General features: G+C 44.4%; 1 protein-coding gene across 2 annotated transcripts in view; it reads left to right on the plus strand.

The window, feature by feature from the left end:
* Nucleotides 1–13,556, plus strand: part of cdk19 (cyclin dependent kinase 19) — a 170,821-nt gene that overhangs the window by 136,379 nt on the left and 20,886 nt on the right. For both annotated transcript variants that reach the window (XM_060856275.1, XM_060856285.1), the window contains one exon: nt 10,149–10,227. In XM_060856275.1, coding sequence (XP_060712258.1) covers nt 10,149–10,227 — 79 coding nt within the window. The remainder of the gene's footprint in view (nt 1–10,148; nt 10,228–13,556) is intronic.

The raw sequence follows: 13,556 nt of genomic DNA on the forward strand, positions 1-13,556 counted from the left end.
ATAGTGAAGACAGGCAGAGGGTACGACCTGGTTGGTCAGTGGGAGGAATGAAATCGGTTGGTGGCTGGGAGCAGTGTGGGGTGGGGGAGCGTTGCGAAGGGACTTGGGGGAAGGGAAGGGAGGTTATTTGAAATTGGAGAACTCCATGTTGAGTCCTCAGGGCTGTAGGCCGCCCAGCCGGAAGATGAGGTGTTCCTCAAATTTGCAGTTGGTTCGTTGTGGGAAAGGAGAAGGCCAAGGATGGTCATGTCGGAAAGGGATTGGGAAAGGGAATTAAAATGGGCGGTGACTTTTCTCCTGGGGGTTGGTGGGGACAGCGATGCAAACTGCAGGTTTTTTTGTCCCTTTTCTACGGTGGACAAGCAGGAGGCTGGAAGAACATAGCAAGCCAGGCAGCATCAGGAGGTGGAGAAATCTACAGTGTGACCACTCCCAATACATATTGTTTACATTCTCCTCTGCTTAAGCAATGCACAACAATGACTCTGAAAGAGTGTGACGCTGGAAAAGCACAGCAGGTCAGGCTGCATCCGAGGAGCAGTAGAGTTGGTGTTTTGTGCCTAACTCCTTCATCAGGAATGGGGAGGGGGGGGGGTCCAAGGGAGCTGAAAGATAAATAGGAGGAGGGGTGGAGGTAGCTGGGAAGGCGATAGAACATAGAACAGTACAGACACAACAGGCCCTTCAGCCCACGATGTTGTGCCAACCATTGATCCTCATGTATGCACCCTCAAATTTCTGTGACCATATGCATGTCCAACAGTCTCTTAAAATGTCCCCAATGACTTTGCTGTCACAATTGCTGCTGGCAACGCATTGCATGCTCTCTCAACTCTGTAAAGAACCTGTCTCTGATATCCTCTCTATACTTTCCTCCAACCAGCTTAAAACTATGGCCCCTTGTGTTAGCCATTTCTGCCCTGGGAAATAGTCTCCGGCTATCGACTCTATCTATGCCTCTCATTATCTTGTATACCTCAATTAGGTCTTACCTCAATTAGGTCCCCTCTCCTCCTCCTTTTCTCCAATGAAAAAAGTCCGAACTCAGTCAACCTCTCTTCATAAGATAAGCCCTTCAGTCCAGGCAGCATCCTGGTAAACCTCCTCTGAACCCTCTCCAAAACATCCACTTCTTTCCTATAATAGGGCTCCCAGAACTGGATGCAGTATTCCAAGTGCGGTCTAACCAAAGTTTTATAGGTGGATGATGCTGGGGTAATTGTGTTCGTTTGGTGGGGAGGGTGGAGGGGATAGATGGGAAGGAAGATGGACAGGAGGCAGTGCAGCGTTGGAGGATTGGATCTGGGATGAGGTGGGGGAGGGAAGATTTGGAAACTAGTGAAACCAATGTTTGTGCCGTGTGGTTGAAGGGTCCCAAGGCGGAAGATGAGGCATTTTTCCTCCAGTTGTCAGGTGGCTTGGATTTCACGGTGGATGTACTTGGGGGAGTGGGAGGGGGAGTTGAAGTGGTCAGCCACAGAATGATGGGGTTGTTTGGTGCATGTGTCCCAGAGGTATTCCCTGAAACAATCCGCAAGTTGGTGTCCTATCTCCCCGATGTTTAGGAGACCACACCAAGAATAACAGACACAGTCAATGAGGTGGGTGGATGTGCAGGAAAATCTCTGCCGGATGTGAAAAGATCCTTTGGGGCCTTGAACGGAGGTTGGGGGGGGGATGTGGGGGCAGGTTTTCCACCTCATGCAGCGACAAGGGAAGGTGCTGGGTATGTAGGGTGGGTTGGTGGGGTGCATGGACCTAACAAGGGAGTCATGGAGGGAATGGTCTCTGTGGAACACAGATGGGGTGGGGAGGGAAATAAACAGTGACTCTGGCAACTACTTCTAAAGTTTCAGAGTCTGTAACCCAGGGCTCAGTCATGACATTTTTCTGCAGACGTGTTTGTTTGCAGATCTGCTATATCCATGACTTCACATACTTCAGGATGTACATTCTACTTAGCAGTGCTGATCTAGTATCCCAGAACTTTAAAGGCTGTATTTTACAACTAGAATAGTACAATTCTTGTCTGTAATCTTCAATCAACATTTTTCCTTTGTACTGAGTTAAGAGCTAATTACAGGAGGTTGAAAATAGTAGAGGAAGAACCCTCTTGGACGCACTGAATAAATTCTCTCCACCGTCCTCCCCAAACTTCTTCTAACTCACCAAACTCCCACTTTATACTCTGGAGAACCAAACCTGCACCATTGCAGACAAGGTAGCATTTAGTGAGACCAACGTTTATACTTTTGAAGAACAACTGAAGCTTCAAAAGACTGGTTTAAACTAGCCATTATTTAAATACGCACTGCTTTTCTTAGTGCTTATATACCCCTCATTTAAGGCTACAATAAAACGTAGCTTGTCTTAACTTTAAAGTGTAATCTTTAATTAATTGCTAAATTACAGGAAAATCTAGACATGGGATTAAAAAAAACTCAAGATTTATAATGTACGCTCACCAGCTACCAGTACAGATGAATGCTATTTTTGACAATAACACATTTTAAAATTGAGGGTGTGATTTTTATTAAAATAAAAGCAAATTATTGCGGATGCTGGAAATCTGAAATAGACACAGAATGCTGGAGAAAGGCAGCAGGTCTGGAAGCATCTGTGGAGAGAGGCAGAGTTAATGTTTCAAATCCAGTATGACTCTTATTTAGAATATTTATTACTATTATTTCAACGTTAGACTTGCTGCATACATGTGATCATTAGGGTAAATTGGAATCCTGTTTTTTTTTGTTTATTTGTGGGTTATTTTACCTGGACTTCTCTTAAGATCTCTATCACACAATTGTCTCTTTGAACTTAAAGAAATGGATTCCTGTACACCAGACAACTGTCATTGCCCTTGCCGATTTTCCTGTCAGAAATTGCTTGGTGGCAGATTCCACCTAACATACCATATAGGCGGCACGGTGGCTCAGTTATTAGCACTGCTGCCTCATAGCACCAGAGTCCCAGGTTAGATTCCAGCCTTGGGTAACTGTCTGTGTGGAGTTTGCACATTCTCCCCTTGTCTGTGTGGGTTTCCTCCCACAGTCCAAAGATGTGCAGGTTAGGTGAATTGGCCATGCTAAATTGCCTGTAGTGTTTGGTGCATTAGTCAGGGGTAAATGTAGGGGAATGAGTCTGGGTGGGTTGCTCTTCGGTTGACTTGTTGGGCTGAAGGGCCTGTTTCCACACTGTAGGGAATCTAATCTAATCATACCAGCTTTGGATTTTGTCAGGGACGTCTGATCTGTACTTCACCATTTATATGTTTCGGGCATGGTAGAGAGTGATGTAAAAGTTCAAGGTTTGTGCGAAGATTTGTAGCTCAGGTGCTCGTTGTTGTGGTTCTGTTCGCCGAGCTGGAAGTTTTTGTTGCGTCCCCTGACTAGGTGACAGCATCAGTGCTTTGGAGCCTCCTGCGAAGCGCTCCTTTGATGTTTCTTCCGGTATTTATAGTGGTCTGTCCTTGCCGCTTCCGGTTGTCAGTTTCAGCTGTCCACTGTAGTGGTTGGTATATAGGGTCCAGGTCGATGTGTTTGTTGATGGAGTTTGTGGATGAATGCCATGCCTCTAGGAATTCCCTGGCTGTTCTCTGTCTGGCTTGCCCTATGATAGTGGTGTTGGCCCAGTCGAATTCATGGTGCTTGTTGTCTGTGTGTGTGGCTACTAGGGATAGCTGGTCGTGTCGTTTCGTGGCTAGTTGATGTTCATGTATGCGGATTGTTAGCTGTCTTCCTGTTTGTCCTGTATAGTGTTTTGTGCAGTCCTTGCATGGTATTTTGTACACTACATTAGTTTTGTTCATGTTGGGTATCGGGTCCTTCGTTCTAGTGAGTTGTTGTCTGAGCGTGGCTGTTGGTTTGTGTACCGTTATGAGTCCTAAGGGACGCAGTGGTCTGGCTGTCAGTTCAGAAACGCTCCTGATGTATGGTAGTGTGGCTAGTCCTTTGGGTTGTGGCATGTCCTCGTTCCGTGGTCTTTCTCTTAGGCATCTGTTGATGAAGTTGCGCGGGTATCCGTTTTTGGCGAATACCTTGTATAAGTGTTCCTCTTCTTCTTTTTGCAGTTCTGGTGTGCTGCAGTGTGTTGTGGCCCTTTTGAATAGTGTCCTGATGCAGCTTCGTTTGTGTGTGTTGGGGTGGTTAGGCGGAGAAATGGCAGATGGAGTTTAATCTGGACAAATGCATTTTGGAATGTCTAATGCAGGGGGGACGTATATAGTAAATGAAAGAACCCAGAGAAGCATTAACATACAGAGAGATCCAGGCATACAGGTCCACATTTTCCTGAACATGACAACACAAGTGGATAAGGTGGTCAGCAGGTGTATCGTGTGCTTGCCCTCATTGGTTGGGACATCGAGCACAAAAATTGGAAAGTCATGTTACAGTTGTGTATAGTTCTGGTCGCCACACTACCAGAGGATGTGGAGTCTTTGGAGAGCGTACAGAAAAGGGTATTAGCCATGAGGAGATACACCTGGTTTGTTTCACTTGAACTTCAGAGGCTGAGGGATGACCTGATAGTAGTTTACAAAATTATGAAATGTGTGGAAAGAATGGATAGTCAAAGCCTTTCTCCCAGGGTAGAAATATCAGTTATTGGAGGAAAAAAGGTTTAAGGTAAAATAGGGTACGGTTAAAGCAGACGTGAAAGACAGATGTTTTACACAGAGGGTGGTAAGTGTCTGGAATGCACTGCCAGAGGAAGTGATAGAAGCAGATGTAACAGCAGTTTTTAAGAGGCATCTTGACAGATACATGATTAGACAGGGAAAAGAGCGGTATAAACTGTGTAGTGATAAAAAGGTCTTAGTTCATAAAGGCATCGTTGTGTCATCACAGTCTTGGCAGGCCAAAGGTCTTGTTCCTGTGCTGTACAGTTCTTTGTTTTTTGTTCATTGTGTAGGAGACTGAGGAGCGATCTTATAGAAGTGTATAAGACCATGAGAGGCATGTATAGGGTGAATGCAGTCAGACTTTTTCCCAGGATTGGGGAATTGAGGACTAGAGGGCATCAGTTTAAGGTGAGAGAGGAAAGAATATAAGGGAACTTGAGGAGCAACTTTTTTACACAGAGGGTGGTACGCATGTGGAATGAGCTGCTAGCAAAAGTGGTTGAGGCGGGTACATTAACGAGGAAAGTGTGTCCAGCAGGCTAAGATAAAAGTTAGGGAGGAAGGACTTAGGGGAGGGGTGTTGGAAATGCGATAGGTGGAAGGAGGTCAAGGTGAGGGTGATAAGCCAGAGTGGGGGTGGGGGCGGAGAGGTCAGGAAGAAGATTGCAGGTTAGGAAGGTGGTTCTGAGTTCGAGGGATTTGACTGAGACAAGGTGGGGGGAGGGGAAATGAGGAAACTGGAGAAATCTGAGTTCATCCTTTGTGGTTGGAGGGTTCCTAGGCGGAAGATGAGGCGCTCTTCCTCCAGCCATCGTGTTGCTATGGTCTGGCGATGGAGGAGTCCAAGGACCTGCATGTCCTTGGCGGAGTAGGAGGGGGAGTTGAAGTGTTGAGGCATGGGATGGTTGGGTTGGTTGGCCCGGGTGTCCCAGAGGTGTTCTCTGAAACGTTCCGCAAGCAGGCAGCCTGTCTCCCCAATATAGAGGAGGCCACATCGGGTGCAGCGGATGCAGTAAATGATGTGTGTGGAGATGCAGGTGAATTTGTGGCGGATATGGAAGGATCCCTTGGGGCCTTGGAGGGAAGTAATGGGGGAGGTGTGGGTGCAAGTTTTGCATTTCTTGCGGTTGCAGGGGATGGTGCCGGGAGTGGAGGTTGGTTTGGTGGGGGGTGTGGACCTGATGAGGGAGTCATGGAGGGAGTGGTCTTTTCGGAACACTGATAGGGGAGGGGAGGGAAATATATCCCTGCTGGCGGAAATGACGATGGATGATATGATGTATATGGAGGTTGGTGGGGTGGTAGGTGAGGACCAGTGGGGTTCTGTCTGTCCTGGTGGTGATTGGGGGGGGGGGGCGGCGCTCAAGGGCGGAGGAGCGGGAAGTGGAGGAGATGTGGTGGAGGGCATCGTCGATCACGTCTCGGGGGAAATTGCTGTTTTTGAAGAAGGAGATCATCTGGGTTGTACGATATTGGAACTGGTCCTCCTGGGATGCTGCCTGACCTGCTGCGCTTTTCCAGCAACACATTTTCAGCTCTGATCTCCAGCATCTGCAGTCCTTACTTTCTCCGCGGATACATTAACAACATTTAAAATGCATTTAGGCAAGTACATGGATAGGAGAGGTTTAGAAGGATATGGGCCAAGTGCAGGGAATTGGGGTTTGCATGAATGGATGCTTTGGTTGGCATGGACCAGTTTCGGCTAAATGGCATGTCTCTAAAGAACATAGAACATTACAGGGCAGTACAGGCCCTTCGGCCCTTGATGTTGCACCAACCTGTCATACCAATCTGAAGCCCATCTAACCTACATTATTCCATGTACATCCGTATGCTTGTCCAATGACAACTTAAATGTACTTAAAGTTGGCGAATCTACTACCGTTGCAGGCAAAGCATTCCATAGGTAAAAACAATGACTGCAGATGCTGGAAACCAGAGTCTAGATTAGAGTGGTGCTGGAAAAGCACAGCAGTTCAGGCAGCATCGAGGAGCAATAAAATTGCGGCTTTGGGCAAAAGCCCTTCATCAGGAATGCAGGCAGAGAGCCTGAAGGATGGAGAGATAAGTGAGAGGAGGGTGGGGGTGGGGAGAAAGTAGCATAGAGTACAATAGGTGAGTGGGGGAGGGGATGAAGGTGATAGGTCAGGAAGGAGGGAGGAGTGGATAGGTGGAAAAGAAGATAGGCGGGTACGACAAGTCATGGAGACAGTGCTGAGCTGGAAGTTTGGAACTGGGGTGAGGTGGGGGAAGGGGAAATGAGGAAACTGGTGAAATCCACATTGATGCCCTGGGGTTGAAGTGTTCTGAGGTGGAAGATTAGGCGTTCTTCCTCCAGGCGTCTGGTGGTGAGGGAGCGATGGTGAAGGATGCCCAGGACCTCCATGTCCTCGGCAGAGTGGGAGGGGGAGTTGAAATGTTGGGCCACAGGGCGGTGTGGTTGATCGGTGCAGGTGTCCCGGAGATGTTCCTTAAAGCGCTCTGCTAGGAGGTGTCCAGTCTCCCCAATGTAGAGGAGACCGCATCGGGAGCAACGGATACAATAAATGATATTGGTGGATGTGCAGGTAAACCTTTGATGGAAGTGGAAGGCTCCTTTAGGTCCTTGGATGAAGGTGAGGGGTGAGGTGTGGGCGCAGGTTTTGCAATTCCTGCTGTGGCAGGGGAACGTGCCAGGACGGGAGAGTGGGTTGGAGGGAGGCGTGGACCTGACCAGGTAGTCACAGAAATCCATACCCCTACTGTCACTGTGCTGTAGGACTCTATGAATCTATGACAATGCTGAGACTGATGGTGAGTTATTTGCTCTGTCTATAGAATGTGTAGTGGATAAGCATTTTCAAATGGAAATCCTGGGCAACTGACTGTAAGACAATGTAGGTTCATGCTTCCAAAAGCATGCAGTAGTTGATCCTTCAGTAAATGTTCATTACCTGTTCCTATGAACATTAGGGTTGCTATAAGTTAAAAATCTCACAACACCAGGTTATAGTCCAACATGTTTATTTGAAAGCACAAGCTTTCAAAGCTGTTCCTTAACTGATGAAGAAAAAGCTTGTACTTTTAAATAAGCCTGTTGGACTATAACCTGGTGTTGTGAGATTTTTAACTTTGTCTACCCGAGTCCAACATCAGCATTTCCACATCATTGTATGCTATAGATCACAAATACTCACTTTTGACAATTTCAGGAGAATATCAAATAGCAACATGTCAGTAAATATGCCAAATTGTTTGTAATAGCTTTGTGTCAAAATTGAGTAAAATTTAATGTTTAACCCCTGTGGTTTAGGAATTCCATATGATGTGAAGGACATTTTCTCCCTAATCTTTCATTTTATTGCACAGAAAGGAATTTTTATTAAGAGAATGGGAAAATAATAGAGATTAATACAGAAGTTAAAAGCAAATAATTGTGTTACACAAATGTGATGTTGGGTATTTATACCGTTTTCCAATGCCTTTTTGAGGTTATCCAATGAGTAATCTTACTGAAAATTTAGTGTCAGTTCTCGTTTCCAGGCCTTTGTTCATCTGAGTCATTGGTTGCAGTTTTAACTCTCTACTGGAGTCCCAGGTCAAGGTCGGGAACTTCTTCAATGTTTTTTATTTTTGGAAAGTTAATGTGTTTGGTATTGAGTAAGAAAAGGATTGTCTATCCTATCGCTTACTTGTCCTTATCATTGAGTATCCTGCTGACACAGGCTGTAACAAGAATAATAATCATTTGGGTGAAGTGCTGGAAGGAAACCAGCACCTATGCAATTATACACCAACAGGGGGCCACCATCATCAGAAAAGGCATGGTGAGAAAGCTGGTGATGGGTAATGTAGGGAATAAAACTGACAATTCTGATTCTTCATGTAGAGATTCCTCACCAATCCACAAATTTAGTCAAACAAGTTCTAGAACTCTTCAATGAAGTGGGACATTCCCAAATATTTCTTGTAAATCTGGTGGCTACTGTTTGGATCGCCTTTGTATTTATATAGATAAATTATTGTGTAGGAAGATTTTTCCATCACTCTGTGAAAAGAAATGCTGTCTGGCATCTAACCTGGCTGAATGATTATGTAACTTATCTCAGGGACCTCCATGATCTGTCAGACTGAAATAATGTACTCTTTCATTATTTTATATGATAATAAATTTACTTGAATTTATTGTTTTTCTAGAGTAAACAGCCAATCATAATAACTAACAGTGTATAAACTGGATATAAACCTAGAGGCTCTATAATTCTTATTCCAATATTCTAGAAGAATAACCAAGGTCTTATTTAAAGCTAGCAAAATGGTCAATATTAGAAAGATGTCAGCTACATAGCAGACAATAACATCATTCTACTTTCTTCCTACTCTTATCTCACTCTCACAACTTCTCCCACTTGAGTGCAATGGTTCTGTTCCTAAGATGCTTCCTGACTGGCTGTGCTTTTCCAGTACCACTCTAATCCAGACTCTGGTTTCCAACATCTGCAGTCCTCGTTTTTACCTGGTAGGGACACCTACCCACCCCCTCTGGTATATATTACCAGTGGCAGAGTAGATAATGTGGTTTTTGTGTAAATTGAAACCCTTGAGTCACCAACTAGTAGGCACTTAAGGGCCTCCCACGCCACTATTTGCTTGGGCCTTCCTGACTGGTTGCAGTGAGGCTTCTCCTTTAACTTGAAGTATGACCTTGAGCATCACGACTTGCAGGGGTTGACTACAATCCAGCGGTAGCCACTGCTGAGCAGTGCTCCTGGGACTAGAGAGCTGATAACCATCTGATTGGCTGGTAGCTCACTGAGGTGGGACATTTCCCTTTTGAGAACTGAAATCCCAACTTCAGGCAACTAACTGCTTGGAAACTATAAAATCTAGCCATGACTTTCTGGAATGGTAGAGGCAGGCCTTTTCCTAGTTTTCAGCTGTTGAGCTAGACCATCACCTCTGCAAATAATTGAATCCATAATTTCTGTTATGTCTATATTATTTCTGTAACCCAGGCTTCCTTCTCTTCCTCATGTAGGAAATACTTGACCTCAGCATGAGATCTCCTTGCTCACAAACATTCCCTATTAATAGCACATGTAGAGATTTAGACAACTGAAAATGAAAAGTTGATTTAATGTTATCAATAATGAAATATATTCAGTCTTCATTACAATAGCTTTTGCTCAGTCTGCTCGTGTTCATTCCATCAAAATTTAAAGCTTTGTTCTGATTATAGTGTAGTTGAAAATAGGCTAAGATTGCATTTTTTATGTGACAGTAATAAAGTTCAGAGTTTCTTGGTTTTAAGATATATTATTGTGCCTTTTTCACTTTCATTTATCTTAACATCATTATTATTGTTAGTGCATAGCAATGTCTGTAACTGTGTAGTGCAACAGGTAGTTAAATTGACGTGATTACAGATATTTGAATATCTTGTTTAACAGGTATTTTATGTCTATATTTACATTTTAAATAACAGTGGTTTATATTTTTTACTTTCCTTTCCCTTGCAAATTTACAATTTTTAAAAAAACTTTAGTGTCTTTGCAGGTTACCAGATTCCATATCCTAAGCGGGAATTTCTAAACGAAGATGAGCCAGAAGAGAAAGGTGAAAAGGTAAGAGAGAAGGCAACACAGAATTTGTAGCTTCATCCATATTTGAACTCAGCCAACATGTTTATCATTTTCGTGCATGTTTCAGTTGATCTCATTTTTATTTATCTAGATTTCCAAAAAGTCTTTGATAAGGTTCCACATTGCACACACTATACAAGGTCAGAGCCTGGATAGTCAGGGGATAAATGGTAGAATGGATAGTTAGCTGGCTGCAAGATGCAAAACAACAAGTGAGGTAATCAGAGATTCAGAGAGACAGAAATGGACAAGTGGGGCCTTAAGACCAGAACATTTGGAAGTAGAGCTAGGCCATTCAGCCCATTAAGTCTATTCCATAATTCAATGAGATCATGGCTGATCTGATCAATCTCAGCTCTACTTTCCTTCCTTTTCTCCATTGTTGTTGATTACTTTCCTGATTAAAGATCAGTCTCTCAGCCTTGGACATACTTTATCACAATCTAGCCTTGATAGTTCTCTGTGGTAAAGAATTCCATGGATTGACTATCCTTAAAGAAAAGGACAGTCTGTCTTAAATGGACAACCCTTTATTCTGAAATTACTTCCTCTAATCCAGACTGTTTTACAAGAGAAAACAGCCTCTCCATATCTCCCTGTCAAGCACCCAAATGTTTCAAAAGGCTTCCTCTGATGGGGCTCCACAAGGATCAATAGTGGGACAACTGATTTTCACGATTGATGTTGACACAACAATTCTTTAGATTCAAAAACACACTTTCTAAATTTTCAGACAACAGTTTGAGAGGGATAGTCACAGTGTGGAGCACTGCAAGCAATAACAAGAACAGAATAAACTTCCAGAATAGGTATATAATTGGCATATTAAGAACTATGAAGTATTATATTTTCCTAAAGTAAGGAAGTCACATTTAACTTGGAAAAGCGAGAATCTAAAAAAGAGCAATGGAATCTGTAAGTACGAATATAGACTAAGATCTACAATGAGGCTTAGTAAGGCCATCAAAAAAGCATTCGTAAGTATTTCTCAGGAGATTGAAATTAAAATTGGAGACATTATGCTAAACTTCCATATTGACTCTTGGTAAGGCTTCACTCAGTACAGTTCTGGCCATTAGTTTTGGAAGGCTATTTAAAACTGGATAAGTTGCAAAGAATAAATAAGCGAATAATACACCATTATTAAATTGGACCTATCAGAAAATAAATTGATCAGTTCGGGTTTGTCTTTTGAAAAGAAAAGGCTCAGAATAGACCACATAGAATAGAGGGTTTTAATGTTATTTGGGAGACAGGACATTTACTTACAGAATGCTTCACAGAACATCTCTGGGACACACGGACAAAGCAACCCCACCACCCCATGGCCGAACACTTTAACTCCCCCTCCCACAACCCCAAGGACATGCAGGTCCTTGGCCTCCTCCATTGCCAAACACTTACCACCCACCACCTGGAGGAAGAACGCCTCTTGCTCAGCCTTGGGACCCTCTGACCACATGGGATCAATATGGATTTCACCAGTTTCCTCATTTCCCCTCCCACTACCGTATCCCAGATCCAACCTTCTAACTCGGCACTGTCCTCTTGACGTTTCCTACCTGTCCATCTTCCTTCCCACCTATCTGCTCTACCCTCCTCTCTGACCTATCACCTTCACCCCTACCTTCATCCAACTATCGCACTCTTATCTACCTTCACCCCAAACCCACCCCTCTTCCAATTATCTCTCAGCTCCCTTGATCCACAAGTCTCATTCCTGATGAAGGGCGTATGCCCGAAATGTTGATTCTGCTGTGCCTCGGATGCTGCCTGACTGGCTATACATTTCCAGCACTACACTCTCCACTCTGATCCCCAGCATCTGCAGTCCTCACTTATAGAGTCAGAGATGTACAGCATGGAAACAGACGCTTTGGTCCAACCCATCCATGCCGACCAGATATCCCAACCCAAACTAGTCCCACTTGCCAGCATCCGGCCCGTATCCCTCCAAACTCTTCCTATTCATATACCCATCTAAATGCCTTTTAAATGTTGCAATTGTACCAGCCTCCACCACATCCTCTGGCAGCACCACCCTCTTTGTGAAACAGTTGCCCCTTAGGTCTCGTTTATATCTTTCCCCTCTCACCCTAAACCTATGCCCTCTAGTTCTGGACTCCCCAGACCCAGGGAAAAGACGTTGTCTATTTATCCTATCCATGCCCCTCATAATTTTGTAAACCTCTATAAGGTCACCCCTCAGCCCCCAACGCTCCAGGGAAAACAGCCCCAGCCTGTTCAGCCTCTCCTTATAGCTCAAGTCCTCCAACCCTGGTAACATCCTTGTAAATCTTTTCTGAACCCTTTCAAGTTTCACAGGATCTTTCCGATAGGAAGGAGACCTGAATTGCAAGCAATATTCCAACAGTGGCCTAATCAATGTCCTGTCCAGCCGTAACATGACCTCCCAATTCCTGTACTCAATTCTCTGACCAATAAGGGAAAGCATACCAAACACCTTCTTCACTATCCTTTCTACCTGCGACTCCACTTTCAAGGAGCTACGAACCTGGTACTCCAAGGTCTCTTTGTTCAGCAACACTCCCTAGGACCTTACCATTAAGTGTATAAGTCCTGCTAATGTTTGCTTTCCCAAAATGCAGCACCTCGCATTTATCTGAATTAAACTCCATCCGCCACTCCTCAGCCCATTGGCCCATCTGATCAAGATCCCGTTGTAATCTGAGGTAACCTTCTTCGCTGTCCACTACACCTCCAATTTTAGTGTCATCTGCAAACTTACTAACCATACCTCTTATGCTCGCATCCAAATCATTTATATAAATGATGAAAAGTAGAGGACCCAGCCCTGATCCTTGTGGCACTCCACTGGTCACAGGCCTCCAGTCCAAAAAACAACTCTCCACCATCACCCTCTGTCTTCTACCTTTGAGCCAATTCTGTATCCAAATGGCTAGTTCCCCCGTATTCCATGAGATCTAACCTTGCTAACCAGTCTCCCATGGGGAACCTTGTCGAATGCCTTACTGAAGTCCATTTGGATCACGTCTACTGCTCTGCCCTCATCAATCCTTTTTGTTACTTCTTCAAAAAACCCAATCCAGTTTGTGAGACATGATTTCCCATGCACAAAGCCATGTTGACTATCCCTAATCAGTCCTTGCCTTTCCAAATACATGTACATCCTGTCCGTCAGGAATTCCTCCAACAACTTGCCCACCATCGACATTAGGCTCACCGGTCTATAGTTCCCTGGCTTATCCTGACCACCCTTCTTAAACAATGGCACCACGTTAGCCAACCTCCAGTCTTCCGGCACATCATCTGTGACTATCGATGATACA

The sequence above is a fragment of the Hemiscyllium ocellatum genome, chromosome 3, assembly GCF_020745735.1.
Source record: "Hemiscyllium ocellatum isolate sHemOce1 chromosome 3, sHemOce1.pat.X.cur, whole genome shotgun sequence".
In the NCBI taxonomy this organism is placed as follows: Eukaryota; Metazoa; Chordata; class Chondrichthyes; order Orectolobiformes; family Hemiscylliidae; genus Hemiscyllium; species Hemiscyllium ocellatum.